General features: G+C 59.0%; 2 protein-coding genes across 6 annotated transcripts in view; both read right to left on the reverse strand.

Moving 5' to 3' along the window:
- The window catches only part of NSD1 (nuclear receptor binding SET domain protein 1), a 60280-nt gene extending 49881 nt beyond the window's left edge, over nt 1–10399 (reverse strand). For 2 of the 5 annotated variants that reach the window (XM_064724738.1, XM_064724739.1), the window contains exons 1-2: nt 9963–10065; nt 9098–9756 (exon numbers count right to left, since the gene is read on the reverse strand). In XM_064724738.1, coding sequence (XP_064580808.1) covers nt 9098–9736 — 639 coding nt within the window. In that variant the 5' untranslated portion in view covers nt 9737–9756; nt 9963–10065. Of the gene's footprint in view, nt 1–9097; nt 9757–9962; nt 10066–10387 lie in introns of those variants that run through there. The other 3 variants (XM_064724737.1, XM_064724735.1, XM_064724736.1) reach the window with 2 other exon arrangements.
- A 7567-nt stretch (nt 10400–17966) lies between these two features.
- FGFR4 (fibroblast growth factor receptor 4) lies at nt 17967–24398 on the reverse strand. Its single transcript, XM_064724683.1, has 18 exons — nt 24212–24398; nt 23770–23874; nt 22616–22885; nt 22423–22512; nt 22137–22303; nt 21927–22050; nt 21465–21655; nt 21215–21353; nt 20938–21131; nt 20548–20693; nt 20311–20432; nt 20101–20211; nt 19774–19964; nt 19248–19370; nt 19104–19174; nt 18756–18893; nt 18584–18689; nt 17967–18497 (listed from the first exon to the last, which is right to left on the reverse strand). The coding sequence occupies exons 2-18, from the start codon at nt 23840–23842 to the stop codon at nt 18351–18353; spliced, it is 2403 nt and encodes an 800-aa protein (XP_064580753.1). The 5' UTR covers nt 23843–23874; nt 24212–24398; the 3' UTR covers nt 17967–18350.
- Nucleotides 24399–26379: the final 1981 nt, after the last annotated feature.

Below are 26379 nucleotides of genomic sequence, written 5' to 3' on the forward strand. Positions count from 1 at the left end.
ACTAAGCAAGCAGAGATCACCAAAGTTTCCTCCATACCAAGTACCATTACCAAGCACAGGAGCTTTAAGCCTTTACAGAGAGGCTGCAATGCTGACCCTGCACCTCCTGTGACAAAACTTCCAGGAATCAATCCCTGCACAGGGAAAGGGGCAGGCCCAACTGGAGCCCACATGGACAAAGACTCCACCCAAACCACAGCACACAATGGCATATCTGAAGAAACCAGAGTAATAATCACACTGGCACTTCATGGCAAGCTTCAAATCAAACAGAGCAGCAGGAGAAGCCTGCTGGAAGCCCATGGGCAGCCTGTGCTGCTGGGACCTGGGGACATGCTCTTCATCCCAACTGCTCCAGTCTTCTTCAGCCTCAGCACTGCAGCAAAAAGCAAACAGGCATCTGACCTACATTCATGTCTGAGAACGACACTACCTCTTATCTGGGATCATTATCATCCAGAAGTGTTAAATACTCACTAATCAAATATTCACTAGCAAAAAATACAGCAGCAATGATGATACAGACCAAACTTCTGTTATCAACATGCTTGCAGGTTATTTGCTGTCTTTGGCCAGTTTTTATTACCATCTTCCAGGGTACTGAAGTTTTTCAGGGACCATATGTACCCATGAACCATCCTGAAAGGTTAAAATCAAGAGAGCAGACTGGACTACTTTGAGTAACTCCTACATCCTGAAGCATTTCTATCAAGTTTAGGAGTTATCCACATACAGATATTAAATAAAGAATGTACTGAGGAGAGAACACAAAGTTTCAGTCTCCAAGATAACTGGGTACCAGCATCCCTGTTTCACTCAGAGGAGATAGTTTTCCCTATGGATTGGATGGAAGAGCAGTGCAAGAGAAAGCTTTGGCACTTCAGCATCCCAACTACCAGAAATGCACCTGACAGCAAGGTTTGAGGGAGGCAGGAGGAGGAAGGGGGAGAGAAGGGGTGTGATCTCATCCAGATCCCAGTGGAGAGAAATCCACTCACACACAGAAGACTTCAGACCACTTCCAGGAGCCTGAAGCAGAGGACAGACTCTCACACTTGCTTATCTGCACACATTTTAAATGATAAACCACATTCTCTTTAAATCTGGCTCTTTTAATCAGCACTAATTGTTTCAGCCAGCGAGGAACTGCTGGCATTACCAAAACTTTGCAAATTCTCACAAAGAACAATTACCCACAAATATCTTCTTATGTCAGAGAACAAACAAAAAAACCACAGACTGAAACCAGGTCATCAGATTTTCCCCCTTTTCAGCCTTACTTTTGTGCTCCTCTATGTATTATCAAATTGCTCACAAGCAAGACATTGGTTAAACACAGCACCCATTTTTCAGACATGAAGTTTCTAAATCTATGAAATGAAAAACAGATTCAAACTGTGCAAAATGAAACTTGGCTATTCTCATTTATATATGTATGTTCTATTCATTACAGCTTAAGCTGTAACCAGAATGAAGCAGAACGAGAGAACAACATGTACAGTGCAAAGAGTGAACACTGTAATAAAACCTCAACAGCTAGAAAGTGTGACTTTGGGTTGATTTAAATAAAATGAACTGGCTTGTTGCTTGGTTTGGTTGTTGATGCTGTTTGGGTTTAAGTCCATGGGATTCTTTAAAAGCAACAAACATTTAAGGAGGGGCTTACAAATCTCATTTTCTGCAGAAGTTTTTATTTACCCACAGGAAAGAAGGGATAATCCCACTTTGCTAGTCCAAATAAAAAGATGCCTCTTACACAAAACCATAACTTCCTGAAAATGAGATGGCATTCACCATCCTCCTACCCAAGCCCACCATTTTTCCAAAAGAAACAAAATTTCTATTCATACAAAATTAAGTTTGAATCTGCACTTATAACTTTGGCTGCTTTTTCTGAACTCCTAATATTGAAATCAGAATTTTTGAACACTAACAGGGCAATAAATTTATCTGGTGCTTATTTATTTCTTTACATCCACACTCAAAGCCATGACCTGAGGAAGGTTCATGCTTAGGGCACCAGGTACTACAAACTTATGCTTCCAAACCTTTCTGTAATGAATCCAGCTTCCTAAACATGGTGAACACTGTGAGAGGACTGCCAACCACAATCAAGAGGAACCTGACTTGTTTTACTGCTGTTATTTAGGAATCTGCGGGCAGTCACCACATTAGCCAGAACAGTAGGAAGTCTGAACAGGTGCTTGGGGAAAACCAAACAACAGAGTAACATCAGGGCAAGGGGAGGAACTATTAAAAGGGTGATAACCACTCTGCTCCTCACCCTTCTTATGAGGCAACAGCAGGTTTCTATCTTTCCATCAACAATGGGAGGGGAAAGTTATGAACACACTCCTCCAAAACAAGTGGAACGTGGAAGCTTCAAGCAGGGCTGAGGGTGAGAGCCTCCCTGCACACTCAGCACTGCAGGCTTGACAGGAGCTGAAAAAGAAACTGGCAGTTTCCAGTGTGCTGAGGTACTACTGTGCAGGAAATTCACTGTTCACTTTTTCCTAAAGAATACCTCACCAAAAGGCATTCCATCCTCTGGCTTGGATGCAACACTTGAATTGCTCCACCCAACTCAACACTTCTGGTGTCTCACATGCAAAAGTCAATGCCTGAAAATATAAAAGGAGTCCCAGTGCGTTATTTCTGATGAGTGTCTGAAGGTTAAAACAAATTACTCTGTTATTTTATTGCGTAATTATTTTACTGTAAAGCTGTTTTTTCCTGAAGAGCCCAGCAGTGGGATGAGCTACCTCCAGCAGCATCCACAGCCATCCCAATTACTGCATGTGACCAACAGAACAAGTTCCCTACCAAGAACTCACTCAAATCTTTTCTTGCCAACCCTTCCTACCCCAGTGGCCTACTCCGTGAGGAGGAGGATGGGAGAATACAGGGGAAGCCTCCAGGACTAGAGATGTGCTGCCCTTTCCCAGTGATTCAGGCACCAACAGTGCTCCCAAAACTCTCCCCTCCCTGATGCCACTCAAGTGTCCCTTCCACTGCAGCCTTGCTCTTCACCCAGAACCCCAGCAGCACCTCAGCCCCACAGAGACAGCAGGGATGCTGCTGGAAAAGCACAGAATCCACCTGTGGATTGTGCAGCTCCATCACTGCCAAGCCTACAACCAGTGCAGGCAATGAGCTGGGACAACTCAGCACAACCTTTCTGCTCTGGTTGTGCCAGAGACAGCAGTGAAGGCACCCAGCCAGGACCAGCCTGTCCTTGAGAGGGAAACAAGTGATACACAAGGTGACTTTTCTCCCAACTTCTCTGCCATTTTTCCAAAGAACTGTGTGAGATAAATCTTAATGATAACCAAGAAGAGGCAGCATGTCAATTTTAACAAGTGCTTTACCATCCTTCAGTAGAAGCAAGACACACTGCTGAAATTCCTCTGGGCTTCATTCAATGCTTTTGGACACAAAAGAGATGGATGCACACCCAGGCCATCTTTATCTCTGTCACACATTTAATCACTGCTGTGAGCAGCCACACTGGAACCAGATTTCTAATGCAACAAGAACAGAGCACCTCAGCTGGCACAGGGCAGCATCTTCCCCTGTCCTTGGCACTGGGGTCAGGAGCACCCACTCAGCTCAGCCACAGCAATGCCTGAGCTCCCAGCCAGCACAGAACCACTGGGGCTCCAAACTTTGCACCTCTGCTTTCCTCAGCACGGCACCACAGCTCTGCAGCCATGACAAACTCCCCCAGGTTACCATTCTTCACCAGATGGCTCTGTGCAGACAGAACAAACATAGGTCATCGTTTTTGGGTATTAAAAGTGGCATTCACCTAAGCTGTTGAGTTTTTTAACTCCTAGGACAACCCCCTGCCTGATTTCTTCTTTCTGATGCTTCTATTGCCTTTGCCTTTCTAAATGCCAGAGCAAATAATTGAAAAGGAATCAAAATTACTATACATAAGCTGGCACTCACAGGCAAGAAAAGCAGAAGTATATTCCAAGCAACTGCACTGAAAATTGACCATCATCTATAACACAAATTTCTGAGTTACAAATATACTTTTAATACCATCTCAATTATATCTTAGAGAACACTGCTTTTTTCTTAGGCCTAAAGTAACTTGACCATATTTAGAGTTCACCTCTTGAGTGAGCTACAGATTTGTTCAGTTAACTTGGGAAAATTAAAAAAAAAATCACTTAATAATTGTTGTACATCACACAGTTTAACCCCACTTCTGGGAACAAGAGTGTAATAAGGTACAACAAGAAGCTGCTACATTGCAAGAGGCAATAAACAAATCCATGACTTCATGCAGAATACGCTGCTCTGAAGTCAAAGGTTACTGCTACAGCATCAAACTGAGCCACTATCATTGATTTTAATTTTACCAAGGCTTGAGAAGGAGTTGTAACAATAAAACTTGAATGACTACCCTCAACAACCTAAGACTCATTAGGAAGAAAAGGTTCAAATTGTGGGAGACACACTCTTCCAAAAGAAATCCCCAGCACATATAGGCATTTAGCAGGGCCTGAGAGACAGCATCCAGCCCAAAAAAATACCTGCAAAAGCCAATTTAATTGCTACTATTGCCAGACTTACAACTGCAAATAGTATATTAACCAGGACATTGCTTGAACAGCTTCTCTCCTGCTCAAGTTTTAAAAGTAAGTTTTAAATTTGGTAAGCAGAAATTACACAGAGGCTTCTGTCATTACATGCAGTAAAACATCACTTTCAAAACTGTCCCATCTGCAAGAAAATATCTCTGGTTTTGCTATTTGCAAACAGACAGGTTCAGCTTTAGAGCATGAGCCACAAAGGCATCAGTCATTCCAATTTCACATGGCACACCAGGTATTTTCTGGAGAAACCAAGTAATTTCCTGTAAAACCATGTACACAAACAGATATTTCACACCTAATCAGCAATCAGAAAACAAATACAATAAAACAAGGAGAGGAAGGGCAATCTCAGCCAAATGCTATGATAAAACTTCCAGGATCCAACCAGCTGTGCAGGAGAGCTCTGGATCCTATAGATTGTTCAAAACCCTCAGAAGGAGCTGCTCTCACACACTGCAGGTCCTGCTAAGTTCCTAACACCCTCTCACTCACACCTCCCCATGACCAAGTGGCAATGCAGCATCACCACACCGTGAAAGCATGAAGTCATTAAGGACCTTAAAAATTTATGGTCAAGCAATAACACAGGCAAGGACAGGGCCCTCACAGTGGCAATTCCCTTTTTTCTTTTCACTCACCGTGGCTGAAGTCCTTTATAGGTGAGTTTAGAGCTATTTGAAACAGGAATGCCCTTCACTACAAGGCCTGGTGGGTGCCATCAGGATGCACAGCAAGGCAAGATCCAGCTACAAGCTCTTTTCTGTGAAATAATACCATCTTCCAAACAGTGTAAATCCTAGTGGCAAAGGGGGATGTGTGCCAGATCACAGGCATGGGGACAGTAGCACACAAAGACCCCGTTCTCTCCAGATGCACAGAGCAGGAGATGATGCTTGCAGGAATCACTGAGAGCCAAACAGAATTCATCTCCTCACCAGGAAGATGTCAACTGAGGAAATTTATGTTCCCTGCTAAAACAAACCACTGCCATATCTGCTGTATCTCAGGGATATAATGTTATCAGTAGTTAGTTACACCTCGGATCAACAGTCTGTAGTAGGAGATTCTTTCAGAAATGTTTACAGGAGTCGGGAGGATCACGTGGCTTTCGTTCCTTCATTTTATTTTTAGCAGAGAGAGAAATGGCACCAGACACATCAGTTAATAGACCAAGCACCAGAGTAACTCTCACACAGGCAACATCAACACTTTATAGAGAAAGTACCCTCCCACAGCTGCAGATTAGAACACAACTCAAGGTCATAATGGATTAATTCTAGAGAGGACTCTGCTGGCCTTCAGTACTTCTAACACAGTGCAAACAGTGTGATTCTGGTAAAGCAAAAACCTTCCAGGAGCCTTACACACATGCCTCACTCATTGCTCACACCCAGCCTCTGGAAGCAGCAATTCTTAGGGACAAAACATCTGGCTCTAAATTTCCCTGTACCTCACTTCCTCACTGTCATTACCCAAACATCACAGTCCTGCATCGTGGGAATGGACAACAAGGAAATGATAATGAAAGCTACACTGAGCCTCATGCCAGCATCTGCACATCCTGAAGTCTGAAACCATCAGGGTCTCATGGAGAAAACAGCTTGAGAATGCAAAATGTATACACAGCAGGAGTGGCCCAGATGTACCTGAATCCAAGAACTCTCTGCTTCCTCGAACGCTCAATTCTGCAAATCGAATTATTATACTTTGTGTGTACTAACTAAAAACCAACAAGCCAACAAACTGAAGTATTAAGGCATCAAAAGTTACATTAGAAGAGCAAAATTTTCACATGAAAGTTCTGCAAGAAACAAGCCCACCTTGCTCCAATTCCTCAGCATCTAAATTGAAGCAATATCTATGGCACTCAGACTTTCACCTTCCCCAGCACTGGAGTCTGGACTCATGTACATAATGCTGCCCAGGGGCCTCTGCAAGTTGGAAATGCCAGGAGAGCACCACAGACAAACTCACATCAGGATGGTAAAGAACAGAGATACCAAGAACAACCACCCATTTAAATTTAAATGGCCATAGCCCAACATGTGCACAAGGCACCAAGCCAGCAGCTGCCAGCAGTCACTGTATCACCACCTCTGGAGAACATGACCCAAGAATTGATGCTATAATTTCCTTCTCCACGACACAAAATCTGTCAGGAGCGGCTGGAAAGTTCAGACACCCTTAAGGGAAGATTAAGGTGGCACTTAAAATAGTTTCAGTTCGGAATATGCACATCCCTCTTTACAACTGAATGGCACCTGAGCAACCTCCCCTGTTTGGGGAAATGTCTGAGAGCAGCAGGTGCCAGGGCTATTAACAAATCCCCGTGCAAAACAATACCTGTCACCACCCCTCCTGCCCAGAGGCATTACTTAAATGCTGGATTTTGCATCTCACTTAAGACTAAACCACATTCTGGCCCTTCTGCTCCAAGCACTCTTGACATTTGTGCCTTTTCAAGGCAAGCATCAATTCCTACAAGGGGCAGACACAGACATGGGAAATACACACACACACCTCCCTCTTGGCAAAACAGGAAGTTTTGGCACACTCAGAGCCATGAGCTTCAAAAATGAAAGCTCTGAGACAGTCATGCTGTAAGGTGGAGACCATCAACAAGCAGCATAAAGCTGATACCTGTTAAGAGTAGCCCAGCTATGACAGACAGCTGTGCAGAACTCCCAGGGATTCATGATGCCTTTTTTGGGGTGGGTTTTTGTTTCAAGTTTTAGCAAGTTCTCAAAAAAAAAAAATTATTCCAGTTACCAAACACAGATGAGACTGGCATTGAATACCTAAATGAATACATGACCTGAAGAGCAAACCTGGATATTTCTAGCTACTATGTCATGTTCAACCATTAAAAGATTTAAATTGCCTCAGAGGTAACTTGGCACTTGGCCCTGTCTTTTCCCATTCCACAAGCAGTGGGGCTAAATGAAGGACTACTGCATTTACTCACTGAAGAAAGAATGCAAGACTTAGGAAAAGCAGGACCCCAGGCTGCCTAAAAAATGCTTTTCTTATTTGCATTTTTTTAGGAATGCAGCTGTGCTCTCAAATCACCAGAACAACCCAGCAAGGCTAACTACAGCACACAGGTAAGGCAGTTTCACTGAAAAGTCAACCCTCGTTGCATATTCAAATAACAGGCTCCCGTCACTGGGACGGTTTTGTCACTACCAGCTGCAGTTCTGTGGAGCACAGTTGTAAAGGCAAGTGTTGTGAAAGTACCTCTGCGAGCTTCTGTTTACAAAGTGAGACCCTCCCACAACTGCATCACCGAGCACATGTCTGCGAGAGATCCTTGCTTTCCTCTGCAAAACAAAGCTGAAGAGATGCTCAAACCTCAGACCCACAGCAGCCTCTCACCACCAGAGACAGAGGGATACTTCCCAAGGAACGCTGAAGAGTATAAACACTTCCACAAACAAATTAAGCTGCTGTCAGCATCTTCCTGAAATCGCCCCTTGCACGGGCACTCTGTGACAAGGGCTGCCCACCTCCCAGAGCACGCAGCAGGAACACGGAGTGTTCCCAAAGGAACACAATCCTGCCTCCCACAGCACGATCTGTCCGGCATCAGCGGCTCTACTGAAATTAGAGCAAGATAGTTTGGGTATTAGTCCTATCAAAGGAGCTAATCTTCAAACCCTACATCAATACTTTAAGTCCAGAGTATCCTCCAGCAGGGAACCTTGAGGTTGAAAAACATATTGAAGAAATAAACAAGGAAAACCCCACACAACCGAAAACTGAAGGAAATATACATATATGGCTGCAAATGAAAGGTTACACTGAGAAACATCTCTTATACTTGGATTCAAAAGCAAGTTACACAAAAAAAATTACTAAATGCATCTATCTCCTTTCAGAACTCCTACTACAGTTCCATCAGTTCTGCTTCTTATTAATTATATTATAATTAAAGGAATTTGTGAGTGTAAAGAGGAATTAAAAGAAACAAACAAAAAAGTCCGCCTGAATAAGAGGCAAGGTTTGCTGCCCGTGAGGTCTGTCAGGCCATGACACGGCCTCTCCCCGGCCACCGCCAAGGTCTCACAGCTCGGGAACCTCGGCCTGGCCAGACAAAGAGCCTCTGACAGCGTTCAGGCGGAGCGGCAGGAGATGGGAACGCTCCCTCCTGCCCTCCTCATCTGCACCGCGCTCAAAAAAACCCCTTCCAACGGGGAAAAAACTCCACCGAACTCCGCAGCGAGTCGCTGGGCAGATGGATGATGCCTCTTATTCCTGACGGGAGAAAAAGCGGTGGGGGGAGCGCGGGCGGCCGCGCCGGGACACAGGTGCGCGGTGAGCGCGGTGACAGCCCGCGCCGGCCCCGGCGGGCTCCCCTCGCTCGGTAAGATGGCTCCCATCCTCCGGGGTGCCGGGGCGAGGGAGGCAGCGCGGCCGGCCCGGCCCGGCCCTGCCGCACCGCAAAATGGCAGCGGCCGCGGCCCCCCCGCCCGCGCCCCGACAGTGCTTACGAGTTGCAGGGCGGCCGAGGACTCCGGCTGCTCCCCGGGGCCGCCGTCCGGCACGGACTCGGCCGGCTGCTGGCGGCTGTCGGGGCCCCGCTGCGGAGCTGAGCGGCCGCGGCTCCGCGGGCCGGGCTCTGTCGCCGCCTCCTCCTCGTCGTCGTCCTCGTCCTCCTCCTCTTCCTCGTAGTCGTAGTCGTCGTCGTCGTAGTCGTCGTCGTCGTCCTCCTCCTCCTCCGGAGTCTCGGCGCCCTCCTCCTCCTCCTCCTCCTCGAGCGCCTCCTCTGCACCGTCCCGCAGGAGCAGGGGGAAGGCCCGGGCCCCGCGGGGCACCTCGGCCGCAGGGTCCTGCGCCGCGGGCAGGCGGGGGCCCGGCGAGCCAGGGTCGGGCAGGGCCTCAGCGCCGTCGGCGGCACCGCCGAGGTACTCGGCGTTGATCATGGAAGCCAAGTCCTGCAGCCGGCGCAGCGGGATGTAGCAGGACGACGGGTCCTGGCCGTAGCCGGGCTTGGCGGCCGCCAGCTGCATGGCGGGCGGCTCGGGGCCGCGGGCCTCGCCGAAGGGGCCGCCCTTGGGCTCGGCGGCCGACAGCGAGGTGCCGAAGGGGACGAGGCAGCTGCGGCGGCTCACTTCGCAGGCCTGCTCCATGCCGGGCGGCGGGCATCCACCTGCGGGCACAGCACAATGGGGTCAGCCCAGCCTGCACCGCAAAATGGCAGCCGCACCCGGGGGCCGCGTTGGGCTCCGCCGGCCCCGCTCCGCCACCGCCGGATTACAGGCCCCAGGCCGCGGCCCGGCCACCCCGGCTCGGCTCGGCACGGCCGGCGCCGGGGTCGCTCGCCCTGCTGAGCGCTGCCGCAGGGCCGCCGCTCACCTGCGGGTGCCGCGGGCGGCTCGGCGCCTGCCCCCGGAGCGGGCGGATGGGGAGACGCGCCGACCCGGCCCGGCCAGGCCCCGCCGCCGCTCCGCCGCCTCCCTCCTCCTCCCTCCCCCGCATGCGCGCGCCCGACGCCGCCGCCGCCATCCCGCGAGGGCGCGCGCCCGCCCCGCGCGCCCCCGCTCTTGGGGTTCGGCGGCCGCGGCCAATCAGCGCGCGCGCGCCCGCGCGGGCCTGCCCCCCCCTTCCACCCCCCCCGCACGAGCAACCCCCCCTTCGATGCCCCCCCCCATCTCGGGAGGGGGAGGTGGGGAGGGGGCGCTCAGTGCTGCCCCCCCCCGGCGCGCCCCGACCCGGCCCGGCCTGCCCCGCTCCCCGCATCCCCCCGCCCGGCACCGCGGCCTCGGGGCCGCCGCCCGCACCTCCATCGCAGGCGGCGGCAGGGGGCACCGGCCGGGACGGGACGGGGCGGCCCCGCAGTGTCTCCCCCGCCGCTCCCCCCCCGCCTCCCCCCCACGCCGGGCAGGCCGCGGGCCTGCGAACGGCGGCGGAGCGGGCGCCAACAAAATGGAGTCGGCCAGGCCCTGCGCCCCGGCGGGGCACCCGGGCGGAGCCGGACCCCGTGCACCGCTCGGCACCGCTCCCGGCCCCGGTGCCCGCGGGCGGTCAGCGGGGCGGGTGGCGCGGGTCGCCGCCCGCCCCCGCTGGGCTCGGGTTACCCCCTGCCATTGTCCGCCGCGCCCCGCGGGCCGGCCCGGCGCCCCCGCCGCGCTCCCCCGCCGCCCTCCCGCGCACCGGCGGGCCGGGCCGTCGCCCTCCGCGGGGCTGCCGTGCAGAGCCGTGCGAGCCTTGCCGAGCCTCGCCGAGCCTCGCCCGCCGGGGAGCGGCGCCGGGTGCCCGCGGCCTGGCTGTCCTCGCCGGGCTCCGCCGCTCCCGGACAGCCGCGCTCCCACCCACCCTCCCGCCGCCGAGCGGCGCGCACCGGCCCCGCGCCCGCCCGTTCCGCCGGGACGGGCTGCCACCGCCGCCCTCCGCAACCGGCCCGCGGCGGGCGGCGGCTCCGTCGCTACCTCCGCTGCGGGCCGGGGTCTCCGCCGCCAGCCGCACGGGTCCGGGCGCCGCGCCGCGCCGCCGCCGCACCGGCACGGCTGGGCAGGCACGGGGCGGGGGGCAGCCGGGGCAGCGCGGGGATGTGGCACCGGGGCGGTGCTGCCCGGGCCGCGCGGGGGGCAGGGCCGCGCTGCCGCCCCCCGGGGTGCCGCCGCGGGGCTCGACGCGGCGCTGCCCGGGCGGACCCGCTCCCCCCGCCGCCAACGCTGCCCTTTGTTTCGCCCCCCCCTCCGCCGTCCCGGCCGTACGGGAGCCCCCGGCCGTGCTGGCGCCGCGCTCCCCCCGCCGGGCTGGGCCCCGGAGCAGCCGCTCTGCGCACCCAGGCAGGGAGCGCCCGCTGCCCGGGCCTCGCTGCCCCGCAGGCGCAGCTTTTCCCCGCTGGAGCGCTGTCCTGGAGCGGCTGCGGGCTGGCACCTCAGCGGGGCACTGAGGACTTGCCTCTGCCCTGCCTGCGCACCTTGGCAGCCCCGCTGAGGGCACCTGCCCTCCTGGTGCCCCTGTGGTCTTGCCCATGCACTCCCTCTGCCCTGTCTGTGGCTGGTGATGGAGCAACCATTTCTCCCAGCATCTGCTCCTGAGGAGCCACGCCAAGGTCCCCGACCCACTGTCACCCCACTGGTGTGCTGCAGCCACGGAGAGACTGCCATGTTCAGCTCATGCCACTCCAGTACACCCACGGAGGGTGGGGTGGCGTGGCAGGAAGCTCGTGACATGTTTGTGCCTTCGAGGTCCCAGCCCAGGGCTCAGCTGGTGCCACCTGACCTATTTTAGGCCCTTTCCCTCCATGCTCATGTGCCATGGTGACATGTGGGAGCTGGGGCCACGCTCTGCCCTAGTGCTGAATGAACTTGGCACTGAGTTCCAGTATCCACACAGGTCTCCCCACCTTCAGAGAGCTGGGGCATCACCCAGCGTGCCTGGATCCCGTGGTTTACACCTGAATGGGGGAAATATATTGTCCATCTCTCAGGGATTGACTGGGAACCGCAGCCTGGCACACCTGGGAGAGGCCTCAACAGCCAAGTTTCCTCCTTTCTCATTGGAGCAACCTGCCACGCACGTTTCTGCCACGTTCCCAAAATAAAGCTAGTGGTTTATTTATACCCCCCCAGGTGCAGGCAGGGCGTGTGAAGAGCAGGAACGCCTGGTGTCTTCCCAGAGCCTGGTGTCTGAGGCCCAGTGAGTGACCTGGGGAGATGTTTAGGGCTGCTCCAAGCAGAGGAGCTGTACCCTGGGCACTGTCACCAGCTGCCCTCCTTCTGCAGAAGTGCCCCCTCTTAGGCTGAGCGGGGAGAGCCAGGGCCACCATCAGGACACGTCCCAGCCTGGTTTCCCCCGGTGAGCCCTTGGTCCGTGGGCACAGGGCACAGCACACCCCGACGGGACACTGGTGTGCAGGGGCTGTCCTGCTTGGGCAGCGATGCCCGGGCGGCTCCGCACACCCGAGGCACGTCCACACCCCGCAGTCCCAGCGGGGCCCCGCAGCGATCCACCTGCAACCCTGTGAGTATTGGGAGGAGCAGGGCAGCGGTGGCGGGGTGCCCTCAGACGCACTCCCCATCTGCTGTGTCACCTCGGCCCGTGCCATGGCCAGGCCCGCAGGAAGGGCCCTGCTCCGGCCCTTCTCTTCCGGCAGAGAACAGGGAAATGGCATCCCGGCCGCTGCCGCCCGCTCCCGCCCGGATGTGCGGCACGCCGGGCAGCGTGGCCGGCCCCGCCGCCTCAGGGCTTTGTCTGCGGGCTGCAGCGAGGGGCGCGGGGGCTGCGGCCGCCCCACCGCGGGGTTCGCCCTCAGCCCCCACCCCGCCATCGTGCTCACCCCCAGCCCAGCCCCGCGCCCAGCGCTATGGCCGGTCAGGCCGGCAGCCACGGAACCGCCTGCACTGCGGGCTCCCTCTGCAGGCCCCGGTGCCCGCGCACAGATCGCATCCCGGCGCCCCCACGGGAACGGCCCGGTGCCCCCGCGCCCGGCGGAATGCGCATCCCCGGCTCCCGCCATGGCCGCTCCGCCGCCGCGGGGATGCCGAAGGGACCGCGGCCCCGCACCGGGGGCTCCCCCGCGCTTTCCCCGAGGGAGAGGAGGAGCGGGGAGCCCCACACCCCAGCGCGGAGGGAGCCGTGGCCCGTGCGGGTCCCGCGGGAGCCGCGGGCAGGATGGGCTGGTTGCGAGTCGCCTCCGGCCGCGGATGTTCGCCGGGGCGGGGCCTGGGGGAGCGCGGACCCCGGGGGCAGCACCGGGATCCTGCACAAAGGGCCGGGGGCGGTGGCTGGAAGCCGTGGCCGTGGGGCTGGATCGCGGCCGGGAGCGTGGGCGAAAGGGTTAAGGAGTCGCGGCGGGCAGGGGGAGGGCTGGCCCGGCCAAGGGAGAGGAAGGAAGCAGAGGAGGAGAGGAGCGGAGAGCATCCTGCCCGGAGGGTTTGCCTGGGGCCCCCTTTCCCCCAGGAAGCGGCTTGCGTGGCCTGAAACCGCAGGATGGAGCGGCGGGAGCCGGGGCCATGGGTGGGGCTAGGCCCGGCTCCGTGCCCGCAGGCGCGGCTGCACCGGCCCGGTGTCCCCGGCTCCGGGGCTGCTCCTGCCGCGGTGACCTCTGATTCCCAGGTCCCTCACCTCGCAGTCCCCCTGCCCAGGTGCTTCCATGGCCCCCCGAAACCTTGCGGGGGCAGCCCAGATACACACAAGGGCGGTGGGTGCGGGCAGGACCGCTGGCAGGAGCTGCAGGGGACAGGAGCCATCACTGCTGAGCAAATCCGCCCGGCGCGGAAGAGCTGTCGCTGCACTGTCACCTGGAGGCTGCTCTCTGCAGCAGCCATATACAGCATGGGGATAATCCCGAGGGGCCGAGGCCCGGGGTGCCCGTCTGGGTGCTGCAGCTGCTCTCGGGACTGCCCTGCTTCCCCAGCCCTCAGGTTGCCCCCCATCCTCAGCTTAGGGGGTGCGCGGGGCTCTCAGCCCAGAGCAAGGAGGCTGAGCTCACGCTGGGCTTTGATCCATCCATCCATCCCAGGTAGAGCCAGGTTCACCAGGCTCGAGTGCCCATGGGGTGCCCTCCCCACACTGCTCCTGTCACCTGGAAGGATACAAAGGGATGCACATTGGGACACAGCTCTGCAGCCCAACCCCCTGCCCTGCCCCGCTCCCAGCCCCATCCATCGGTGCGGGCGATGGAGAGCAGAGCCAGGATTCATCCCCATGCCGCAGACGTTTTTCCCAGTTGCGTTTGTCATCCTTCCAACACAGTCCCCTGCCTGTCTTGCCGCGAAGGCCACTGTCACAAGCCAAATACGGGGGATGTGCGGCAGGAGAGCCGCTCACCCGCTCCGCTTTGCCCGCCCCGCGCAGCTGCTCCCGCCGGCCGGGAGATGGGGCTGAGAGTCCGCGGCTTCCCGCAGCACCGGCGGGTCCGGGCGGCGGGCGGGGGGTCCGCAGCATGGGACCACCGCCCTCGCCGGCACCCCCAGCCTGGCCTGTCCGGAAGGGGCTGGGGGTCCGCAGTGGGGCTGGGGGTCCGCAGGGGCGCTGGAGCCTCGGCTCTGCCGCTGGGGGTGCATGAAGGGAGGTGCAGAGGTGTGTGTGTGTGCGTGTGTGTGTGCCTGCATGTCTGTGTGTGTGTGTGTGTATGTCTGTGTGTGCACGTGTGCGTGTGTGGATAGGGATTGTGCTGAACATGTGTGTGCGTGCAAGCGGGTGCATGCAGATGTGTGAGGATGCATGGGGATTTTGTGGGGGATGTAGTGTATGTGCGTAGCTGGAAGTGGATGCACGCATGGGGAGATGTTTCTGGAGGTGTGCCTGAGGTGAGTGTGCACACATGGAGATGAGTGTGCACACACGGAGGTGAGTGTGCAGGTGCTTCTCTATGGATATAGGGGCCGGGTGCATGCCTACGTCTCTGTGTGTGCCTACATCAGTGTGTGAGGTGTCCCTGGCGGGATCCAATGTTTGGATTCCTCCACAGGAGATGGGGCCGTGCTGCAGCCTCTACTCCGATGTGTGCGTGCTCACGGACCCCTTTTCTCTGCCCGCTGGCCCATGGGGGCTCTTCCCTCCCTTCGCTGCCTGGGCACATGGGGCACAGGCATGGGACAATGACAGCAGGTCGGGGAGCAGGGCTGGGGCAGGCAGGAGCAGCCAGAGGGGCAGTGCCAGCTCCTCCTGCTGTCTGGTAGCAGCCTGGTGCCTTTCCGCCCCGCCAGCCTCACCCTCTCCTGCCCGGGGGCAGAGGCTTTCTGCATCTCACAGAAACCAGATTCTCCCCAGAGATAAAATCCTGTCGCCTTTGTTTTGTGGAGAAAAGACAACATCAGCTCCCGGCCAAACAACAGAGTCGTTAAGCAAAGGCATCTCCGGGCAGGGGCTGGGAGCCACATCCCGGAGCTGGAATGAGGAACCAGCTGGTGTCCTGGCCCCTGGGGTGCTGTTTCCCTCAGGGCTCAGCATTCCTTCCAGGACCAGAACCAGATCCAGCACTCAGCATCTCCCCAAGGACTACAGCAGCTCCCCCAGGACTCAGCATCTTCCCTGCACACACCCTTCCCCTACCCCAGACCAGAACCACCTTCTCCAGGGCTCAGCATTTCACAGCATCTGCTCCAGGAGCACAGCGTCCCTCCAGAACCACAGTACTCCCCACAGGGGACCCGACAGCCCATGAAGGACCAGCAGTGTAGTGGGGTGGCTGTGAAGCTTAGCCCCACCAATTCCCCACATCCCATAAGGACTCACAGACATATCCCAGAAACACACAAGGGGAATCTGCAGCCCTGGAGTGGCAGATCCTGGGGGGGCAGCAGGTACCTGGCCCCAGAACTTGGGCAGACAGGATGCCCACGGGCATGGCTGGGCAGGGATTGGTGCCAGGGCCCAGGGGCTGGGAGCAGGAACAAGGGGGGCTGTAATGGTGGGGGTGTGGGAACGCTGCCTCAGGAAACCAGCAGGATTTACTGGGCTACACACTAAATCCCCCTCACAAAAGGGGCCTGTTCGTGCGGACAGGATGCTGGTGGCTCAGCCACACTTGTTTGGCCAGCAGAGCCTGGCGGATTAAGGACAATTGGTTCAGCCCTGACAGAAAATACCAGGAATGTTAAACAATAAAAACTGCCTCCAGTTGTCGTGGGGCTGCTTCCCTGCCCAGCCGTGGCCTCGGCTGCCCTGTGCCTGGCAGAGCTGGTTTGGGCACAGCCCATGTACCCACTGCTGCACCTTTTGGGGGTTCACTGGGGGATGTGGTGGTGCCTGGGGATGGGCTGAGGGCCATTCCCCCAAGCTGGGGCAGGCTGGTGGGCACAGTGCTGGGCACTGCCAGGGCCCTGTGGGCTGCAGTGGTGTGGGTTGTTTGACTGTGGGTAGCAGGCACTGCCTGCACCTGTGGCAGGACTTTTAAATGTGCAGGGAGTGAGTGAGGCTTTGGCAGGGGATGGCAGATCCCTGCTCACAATGTCCCCTTCTGCCCCACTCCTTCCCTTTGGTATTAAGCTTTAGCAAACCCACCTATGCCTCCCCCTGAACCCAGGGAAAGGGCAGTGCAGGGTGAGCAAGAACTGCCTGCCCTGTGTGCTGCCCTCAGCACAGAAACCCCAGTCTGGGGACAAGCTGGGCACAGCCCCTCCCCGTGTTCAGTCTCAGTCCCAGCCGGGATCCAGGCAGCTCCTGTGGGCAGCTTGGGCAATTTGCCCTTCAGCGTGTGAATGCCCCATTCAGGGCTGTGCGAAATGCATTGGTTCTGGCACGTTACAGGACAGCTGGGATCCTTCCCGGGCAGGCAGGCTGCCGGCACAGGCAGGTTTCACACCTGCCAGGGGGCTGTCTGCCCCCACCCGCCCTCGGGAACGGGGGGCTCCTCCCAGAGAGAGGGGAGCTGGGCTGGACATGGAGGCTGCAAGTGTGACAGTGGAGTGGGATCCCCCAGCAGCCCTGTGAGGGGCTGTGAAAAGGAGGGGACGCCAGGATGGCTCTGAAAGCTGTTGGGCTCGCAGCACATACAATTCACAACACCCAGGGCTGTGTCAGGTCCCAGGTTCTGTGTCTCCTGTGACCCCAGACCTGGGCACCACCACAGCAGCAGCCAGGATTGAGGGACTCCCTTTCCAGCTGCCCTGGGCCCAGGTCCTGCCCCACAGCACCTGGCAGCCCCCATCACCTTGGCTGTTTTGGGGCAGGCTGTGCCACAGAGCCAGCTTCCATGCTGGAAGGGGCAGCTTCCAGGCGGGGGGCTGTGAGTGCAGCTGGGAGCTGAAGGAGGAAACCAGATCCTGGGACTAACGGCCGGCAAAGCCTGGGCCTGGATGAAACCCTAGACCCAGGGAGCAGGCTGGCAGGAGGGGGTGAGACAGCTGCAGCCCTCCTTGCCCACGCTGCCGTCATTGCTGGGCACCACAGGGCAAGGGGGGGCAACACAGGCATCAGAGAGCAGGGGCTGGAGACCCCCAACTTGTGCTCCCACGGGAGACAGAGCCCATAACTCACTTTAATCTGGAGTGCTGGGCTGGTCTGGGCAGGAGGGTGCGGGGGGTCCCCAGTGCGTGGGGCTGGGCCCCAGAGAACTTTCCCAGCCTGGGAGCCCGTGGCAGTTGGAGGATCAGTTTCAGGGCAGTGCTGGTAGCGCAGTTCACGGTGGCTTAGTGCAGCAGTGGCTAATGGGGAACAGATGCAAGGGTGCTTTGTGCTGGAGCAGGCCTGGAGGCACAGGAGTGGGGACATCACTTCCTGCACCTGTGGCACTGTCTCTGTGTCCCCCAGGAGTGATTGCAGCCCCTGAACTGGCTGGAGCAAGGAGGCAGCGAGGAGGCAAACCCTGACCTGCCCTCCAAGCTTAGGTGAGCCCTTTGTGCTCCAGAGCAGCCCAGAAACTGCAACGGGGTGTATTCCAAAAAAATAATTTATCAGGTTGAAATTTCATGTACATAAATATTCATCTCTGTGGCTATGTACAGATGCAGCAGGAGCCTGGCAGCAGTGGGGCTCCTGCCCAGAGACACTTCCACTGAAGCACTGGCCAAAGCCCATCTCCCTGGGCTATGCCATGGGCATCCCAGGCAGTGCCCACATGGAGAGGCTCTGGCTCCGGCTGCCCCACAATACCAGGCACATCTCAGCTGGGACTGATGGCTCAGTGCCCAAAAGGAGCCTGGGGAGAGGGACACCCTGCCCTGGTGCTGTGGCTCAGGGCCCTGCCCACCCACTGCTCAGCCCAGACAAAGCAGGCACCTTTGGGAACCTGGACCCCCTCCCTGCAAGGGCAGAGGTGGCTTCAGCATCACCCTTCCCTGCCCTCCCTTAAGTCCTCACGCTGGGGTAGGAGAAGAGGTGAGGAGCCAGCGGCAGCGGGTCGTGGGTGAAGACGGAGTCGTCAGAGGAGCAGGAGCTGGCAGTGTCCTCACAGGAGGGCGAGTACTGCTCAAAGGGCATGGAGAGGTCCAGGTACTGCAAGGAGGGATGGTGCCGTGACCACCAGTGCTGTCAATGCCCACACTGCCCACCCCTCACCCACCAGACTCCCCTCTTCTCACCTCCTCTGAAACAGCTGCCAGGATCTTGTCCAGCCCCTCCACGAGCTGCTTGAAGGTGGGGCGCTGGGAGGGCACGGCGTGCCAGCACTCCCTCATCAGCATGTACCTGGGGACAAGGGGGTGTTAGCAGGGTCTCACCGTGCTCCCTGCCCACCCCCTGGCTGGTACTCACAGCTCGTGGGTGCAGTTGGATGGCCGGTCCATGCGGTGCCCCTCCTTCAGCAGCTTGAACAGCTCCTCCACAGGGATGCCAGGGTATGGGGAGCCCCCCAGCGTGAAGATCTCCCACATCAGGATCCCAAAGGACCACCTAGGATCACACATAGCAAAGGGGGAGTCAAATACATCCTAGGGCTCTCCCGCAGCCCGGCCCACTGCACCCTGCACTGTTCCCACAGAGTATCCCCATTCTGCTATGGGGACCCTCCAGTTCATGCATAACCCCACAGTGCTGCCTTGTCCCACACGAACAGCAGCCTCAACCCACAGCCAACAGACCCTCATTCCCCTGAGGACTCACACATCGCTCTGGTGGGTGTAGACACGGTCAAACAGGGCTTCGGGGGCCATCCACTTCACTGGCAGGCGACCCTAGGAGAGCAACCCCTGCTCAGCTCAGCCCTGGTGGGGGTCCCTGTGCCCCTGTCCCAGGAGCCCCACTCACGTTGCTGGTTTTCTTGTAGTAGTCGATGTCGTGAACGTCCCTGGCCAAGCCAAAGTCAGCGATTTTCATCACGCTCTCCGCTGTCACCAGCACGTTGCGGGCAGCCAGGTCACGGTGGATGCACTGCCAGGGGGAGCATCACCCACAGGGGTGTGACATGGTGACTCCAGCTCCACATGTCCCCTTCAACACTGAAATCACTGTTTCCCTCCCACACACCCCCCAGCACCTCTGCAGTGGTGGGGCCATCCCATCACTGGGCTGGCTGCAGTGACAGGCACAGTGGGGCAGCCACATACACTTCCCCAGGAGGTGGGCTAGGCTTTGAGTCCCATATTTTTGGGGAGGTACTGCCTTGAGCTTTGCTGGATGGGGCTGGGAGGTTCTGGAGAGCCCATGGGAATTGGCTGGGCTCCCTTTCCACAGGGACAGTGGGTTCACCAGGGATACACAGCTCCTCTGTCACCGCCACGCCCTCCCCAGCTGTGCCCAGCACAGGTAGCCATGCAGGCCATGCCAGCCATACCCGTTTGGACTCCAGGTACTCCATGCCACGGGCCACCTGGTAGACACAGGAGACCAGATCCTTGAAAGAGAGCTGCTCCTCAGGCATTGCCATGACATCAAAAGCGTAGTCAGGTGTTGGGGGGCGGCGGGCACGGAGGTACTCACGCAGGTTGCCCTTCGCAGCAAACTCCACAATCACGTACAGTGGCCCTGGGAAGGGTGGCCACTTGTTCAGCCCCTGCCCTGCCTTGTCCCTTCCCAGTTAGCCATTGACCCCAGTGCCTGCATCCCTGGTCATGCTCCATGCCCATGCCCTGCCCAAACCCTGCCTGCACAGCCCCCTCACCATCCTGTGTGCAGACTCCCAGGAGGTTGATTATGTTCTTGTGTTTGTCCATGAGCTTCATCATCTCCATCTCGGATATGAGGTCAGCCAGGTCCTTGTCAGTGGCATTGTCTAGGGAAGGAAGGCTGTGTCATGATGCCAGCTGGGTGGCACCCCTGCCCAGTGCTGATGCCACCTCTGCTCCCAGGACACTGGCACAGGAGCCATTACCTTTCAGCATTTTGACAGCCACGGTGACAGCTCTGTCTGGCCGGTCTCTGTCTAGGCCGTAAGCCTCTGCCCGCACCACCTGGCCAAAGCAGCCTTCCCCCAGGGGCTTCCCCAGCACCAGCCTGGCGGGGACAAGCAGAGCCATGAGAGATCACAGGGATGGCCTGATGGCAGCCAGAGGCCTCCCCGTCCACCACCTGCATGCTGCAGCCCTGTCCCTGCCCTGTAGAACCATACTTGTCTCGGGGGAACTCCCACTTGGCATCAAGGGGCAGGTCCAGCTCCATGACACCAGCCAGCATTGGGGCACAGCTGGAGGAGAGACGGGTGACCCTCATCAGGGACGTGCTGGACTTCCCAGAGGAGCTGGAATCCAGAGAGAACTGTGGAGAGAGACACAGCTCTTCAGCCATCCATCCCATCCCATGCTACAGGGCCCAACAAAGATGCAACAGAAAAGCAGAGATCTCACTTGGAGCAATGGGGTGAGAGAGCTGCAGGGGGAAGCGGGAAGGGCAGCTCCAAGGCTGGCAGCAGGGTGAGGTGTGATGGGCACAAGTGGCACTCCTGGAGCCCATTGGTCACCAAGGTCCCCCTGTATTACTAGAGGTGAAATTTGGTACCCACCTGTCGGATGAGCGGGAATTTGGAGAGCTTGTGGACTGCCATAGGCTCCAGGTGCTGCTTGCTGGACTGAGTCTGCATCCGGCACAGCACCACAATAATGATGGCCATGGCCACGGCCAGTGAGCCCGAGGTGTAGATGATGATGTCTGTGTACTTGGTCTCAGGCGCCTCAGCTTCCCGCACCAGCTCCTCTTCTGCAGGGAGTGAGTGAGTTGGCCTGAGGCATGGCCTCTGCGTGCTGGGGATCCCAGACCCCACACCAGGACCCCACCCCTACCTGGCAGGACAGTGAGCCAGGCAGACTGGTAGGAGAGGCCGATGGAGTTCCCTGCCAGGCAGGTGTACTCGCCAGCATCCTCCATGGACACATTGCGCAGGTACAGCACCTCCACCTCAGAGCTGTTGATATCTGCAGTCTGTCAGAGAGGGATGGAGGTCAGTATCCCTCTTCCTCAGGGAGCTCTGTGCACCCCTGTCACCACTTTAGCGTGGGTATCTGGGACCTGAGTGCTTCCAGCCCTTGTTACCTTTAACACTTGCACATAGGGAACCCCGTCGGGGCCGTAGTTGCTGCCATTCACTTCAATGTGCTTCAGCCACTGGATGTGGGGCTGGGCATCGCTGTAGACCTTGCAGAAGAACTCCACATCGCTGCCCACCAGGGCTGTGGTGTTGGCAGGCAGCCCAGCCTGCAGGATGGGCCTGTGTGGGGACCTCTCTGTGCACGGGGAGCAGAGCAGTGTCACTGACACGGTGGCCCAGAGCACAGGCTCCTTTCTCCCTCCTCCTCCACCCACCAAGGAGCCCTTCCCGAGCCCTAAAAGAGAGCAGTGCAGCCCAAGCCTGGTCTCCATCCCACGTCCCTGAGTTGTGAGGGACATGTGAGCTACACCAGTGGATAGACCACAAACAGAGGCTCCTGCACCCCTTTCCCTGACCCCACCAGGCATGGGGAAGCCCAGGTCAGCACCAAGCTGAGGAGCCCTCACCCAGCACGTCCAGGAGGTAGCTGTAGCGGATGCTGCCAAACCTGTTTTCCACCAGGCAAGTGTAGTTGCCGCGGTCAGAGGGCACCACGCTCTCCATGACCAGGCTCCAGTGCTGGTGCCGGAGCTGCAGAGGGGCAGGAAAGGCAGTGAGGTGAGTTGGGCAGGATGGCTCCTGGGAGGGAAGCTGTGGTGGGAGGAGCTGGCCCGTACCCGGATGCCCCCGATGCGGTGCTCCCCTCGGAACTCGCGCCCGTTCTTGAACCAGCGGATGCTGGGGCTGGGGCTGCCCGAGGCCGGGCAGCGGAACTTCACCGTGTTCCCCGCAGGGACTGCGTACAGCTTCTTGTCCATCCGGTGCGGGTGAGTCCAGTAAGGAGCTGGGGACATGCAGGATGTCAGTGGGAGGGGCTGTGCAGGGAGCTGGAGGCAGCAGTGCCCCCTGCCCCTGCTTCTGCCCCACCTGCCCTCTCCTCTAGTGCCCCGGCGTGGCACTGACCTCTGTGCACATAGACTGACTCCTCATTTCGGTCTCCGTGGGGACCGTCCCCATCACTATCTTCATCATCATCACCTGACGCCAGGGAGTCTGCAAAGGGAACCGGGTTGGGAGGGACGTCCCTGCCTGCAGGGCTGGGCGGGCAGGGGCTGCCTCGCTCCCCGGGGGTAGCTGGGTGCTGCTGGGCTCCTACCCACGACAGAGATGGTGAAGTTGCGCAGGACCTCTCCAGTTCCCCGTGCCCGGCACACGTAGAGCCCAGAGTCCTCGTAGGCGACCTCTGAGATCTCCAGCAGGCCCTGATGGAGATGGATGCGACCCCCCGAGAGGAGTGGCCGGGACTCCTTGTACCAGACCACACTGGCACCACTCTGGTTGGCATCACAGTACAGCTTCAATGTGTTGCCTGGGTCCAGGAGGAGATGTTCATCTTCTGACTCCAGCAAGGGTCTCTCAAATAGCTCTGGAGAGATGTGGTGAGCATCCACCCTAGAGCTCACCCCTCCCTGACAGCAGGACCCCTCCATATGCCCATCTTAGTGTGGAGAGCATGTGGTGTGACACAACCCAGAGCCTGGCTCTGCCACCCCAGAAGCGGGTAAGGGCTGGACTCTGCCCTGAACACAGGGACACGGTTTCCCCAATGGCATGTCCCCGTCCAAGGCCACACATGCCACTATCTTCCACCACTCCCAGTGGCGCAGGGTGCTCCGGCTTGCTCTGCCTTACTGAAGGACAGCACCAAACCCCTCCAGACGCCTCTACAGACAACCCCTACAGCCGGGCTGTTCCTGGCAGTGGAGCCCAGCTTGCCGACGGCCAGCAGCAGCATGTGCACGTGGGGGGCAGAAACAACCTGGCCGCCAGCACAGCAATCCCACGGCAGCCCGACTGCTCACGGGAAGGAGCCTGGGGCACACGAGTGTGTCTCCAGCCCAGGTCGTGGCCAGCACAGGAGGGATGTGGGGCAGCTGGTCTCTGGTCCCTGGGGACGCTTCTCCCGCACCCACCACCGCGAGGCACAGAGTGCCCGCATTTCGCCAGGAGTCACACACAGCAGCCACAGCCCACAGCGGCCTCGCAACCCCTCTCTGCCACGCGTGTCCCTGCGAGCCAAGCCCCCGCAGCACAGGGAGAGCCCGGCTGGAGCCACCCTGCCCCTGTCAGTGATGGAAACGCTGGTCCCTGTGCCGTGTGCCCAGCTCCCGCCAGCCCTGCCCTGCAGGCAGAGCGCTGGGGCTGCGTGCCCAGGGCAAGCACCGCATCCCAGCCGTGGGGTCGCCGCCCCAGAAAGCACAAACCCACTCCCGCCGCCCCCCGGCTCCGCTTCGCCCCCCGCAGCCGTACCTGGCTCCATTGCTCTGCCCCGTGCAGCCGCCGCCAGCAGCAGCCCCGCCACGACCTGCAAGAGGGGCCGCATCTTCCAGGCCCCCCCAGCGCGGGGGTCCCACCCTGCGGGACAGGCAGGGTCGGGTGAGCGGATCCGGGCGGGCAGCCCCCTCCTCTCCCGAGGCACCGGGGAGAAGCAGTGCGAGGTCCCCAGGTGGGCGGGCATGGACAAGAGGCAGAGCGCGGGGGTCCCTGGCAGGAATGGGAGGGGGCACGGGATGGGAACACCCCGTTTGGGTGCCGGGAATCCGACCTCTCAGCCAGCGGCAGCCTGGGCAGGGCGCTCGGGGAGGCTAACCGGGGGCGGGGGACGGCGGGGGATCCCAGGGAGGGGGAGAGTGTCCCGGGACGGGGGGGCCCGAACGGCGCCGGGGGCGAGGGTCGCGGTCGGCGAGGTTACCGGCGGTGACGGGGTCCCGCGGCGGAGCCGCCTGCGCTGCGCGGGCCGGGGCAAAGTCCGGGGACAGCGGGCTCAGCGCCGCCGAGCCCCACACCGCGGCCCCATGGCGGCAGGGCCGGAGACGTCTCCGGCTGCGGGCTCGGGACGGCTCCGGCTGCGGGCAGGGCTGGGGCTCGCTCCGGGCTGGCTCCGGCCCCGCTCTGCCGCCGCCTCGGGGGCGCGGGCACTTTGTAGGGACGCGCTCGGGTTACAGCGGCCCCGCCCGGAGCGCTGGGGAGGCGGGAGGGGGGGACGGGGACCGGCCCCGCTTCTCCGGCATCTCTGCAAACCGACCTGCCGCCGAGCTGGACGGGGGAAGCGGGGGGGGAGCACCGGCCTTTCCCCCCCGGCAGCGAGAGGCGGCCCCGGCACGCTCCATCCCGGCTCCGGCGGTGCAGTCCCCCCTCGCGGGTGGGGCACGCAGGGGGCTGCAAAACACCCGGGGCTCCCCTGTGCTGTCCTCCAGGCGTGGGGAGCAGCAGATGGGACAGGGGGCAAGGCCACCCCCGTTTCCCCCCGATTGCTGGCAGTAGGAGCACTCCAGCCTCAAGCAGGTGTGGTGGCCCAGGCTGGGCGCTGAGCGTTGCTGGGTGCCCACCAGCCCACACGCTAATTGTGCCATAATTAGCTGTAGCGTTATCGCTGTCAGTGCCATAAAGTGGCTGTGACCCTCATTAGGAGCCCATAACGGAGCGCCATAAAACGTGGCTAAGGTGCGAGCCAGCGTTGGAGTGGCCTAATCCAACCCATAAACACTTTGCCCTCACCTTCCCTGGGCTGTTGCCTGGGCTGGGGCAGGCAGACCCCACCATGCCCTGGCCTTGGTGCTCGTTGGGCCATGCAAGACCCCTGGGCACTGGGGCAAGCCTGGCCTCAGACACTCTGAGCTGGTGTGATCCCAAAGAACAATGTCCCCTGAGCATCCTGCTGCCATCAAGAGGGGTCAGTGTCCCCCAGTACATGGCCAGGGTCTGGCCCTAGAGCTGCTCTCCTTTCCTGTATCGCCGTCTGCTTTGCCACCTGCTTTCCAGCAAGATCTTCCAGGGCTGAGCTGAGCCCCACACACAGCCTTGCCCATGCCTGGTGTGGATCTTGAGGCCCTGTGAGTGAGGTACACTGTCACTGTCACCCCTCATTTTGTAGGGCCACACTGCGAGTCCTGGGCACAGCCTTGTTCATGCTCCACTGTGCCAAACCATCCAGCATGACACGGTTTCACTGTGAGGTCTGGTTGGTGCTACAATCTCCCATAGCACCATCCACTCTGTGCTGCCCCCCATCTGGAGTACTGGTGTCCCCTTGGGGTGCAGAGGTGCACAGAGCAGTCCCGGGGGCCAGCAGCCCCCAGCAGCTGTTCATTCCTGCTGAGGCGTGAAGCGGACGAGAACATCAATTTCATGGAGCAGCGGCCGCCCCTGCAGAGTTCACAGCGTGCCGGAAGCACAGAAAAATGTTGGGTTCAGCTCAATTCGAACCAAAACCAAATTAAAACCAGAGAGAAGGCGATGTTCCCAGTACTGGGAACACCAGGGAGAGCTGGGACTCTGGGGAGTCTGTGGGAGCCGCAGCCTGGGATGAACATGGAAAGATTCCCTGTATCCCAGGGCTCCCCAATGCTGAGTGAAGAAGGGCAAGCAGACCAGTGTGGGCACATTGCCCAGTGTCACACTGAACATCCCCACTGGGCCAGGACAATGCCAGGCACAGGCCAGGGCTTGGTGGGGCTCTGCTGTAGGCGGCTGGGAACTGGTCACCTCCCTGCCGTGGGGCAGTGCTGGGCTGGGGCTGGGCTGCCTGCCTTGATTTATAGCAGCAACTGACGGCGAACAAAAAGCCCTTCACAGCAGCCCAGCCCCACCGCCTGCCACCCGCTGCCGGCAGCACCACAGCGGCCTCTGCCACGCCAGCAGCTCAACAAGGGGGGATTGTGCCAGCACAGCACTCTGCGCTGTGGGTGCACCCCTGCCCCAGCACCCTCCTCTGGTGCCCCTGTGTCCCCCAGCTCATGGGCTGCCCCCATCACTGTGGCACAAGCGATGTGTGACCCGTGCTTACTGAGCTCAGACACAGCGGGGTGCCCAGAGATGAAGTGTGTTCTCAGAACTCCACAGATGCTGCAGAGGGATCCC

Source organism: Zonotrichia leucophrys, chromosome 13, assembly GCF_028769735.1.
Source record: "Zonotrichia leucophrys gambelii isolate GWCS_2022_RI chromosome 13, RI_Zleu_2.0, whole genome shotgun sequence".
Lineage (NCBI taxonomy): Eukaryota > Metazoa > Chordata > Aves > Passeriformes > Passerellidae > Zonotrichia > Zonotrichia leucophrys.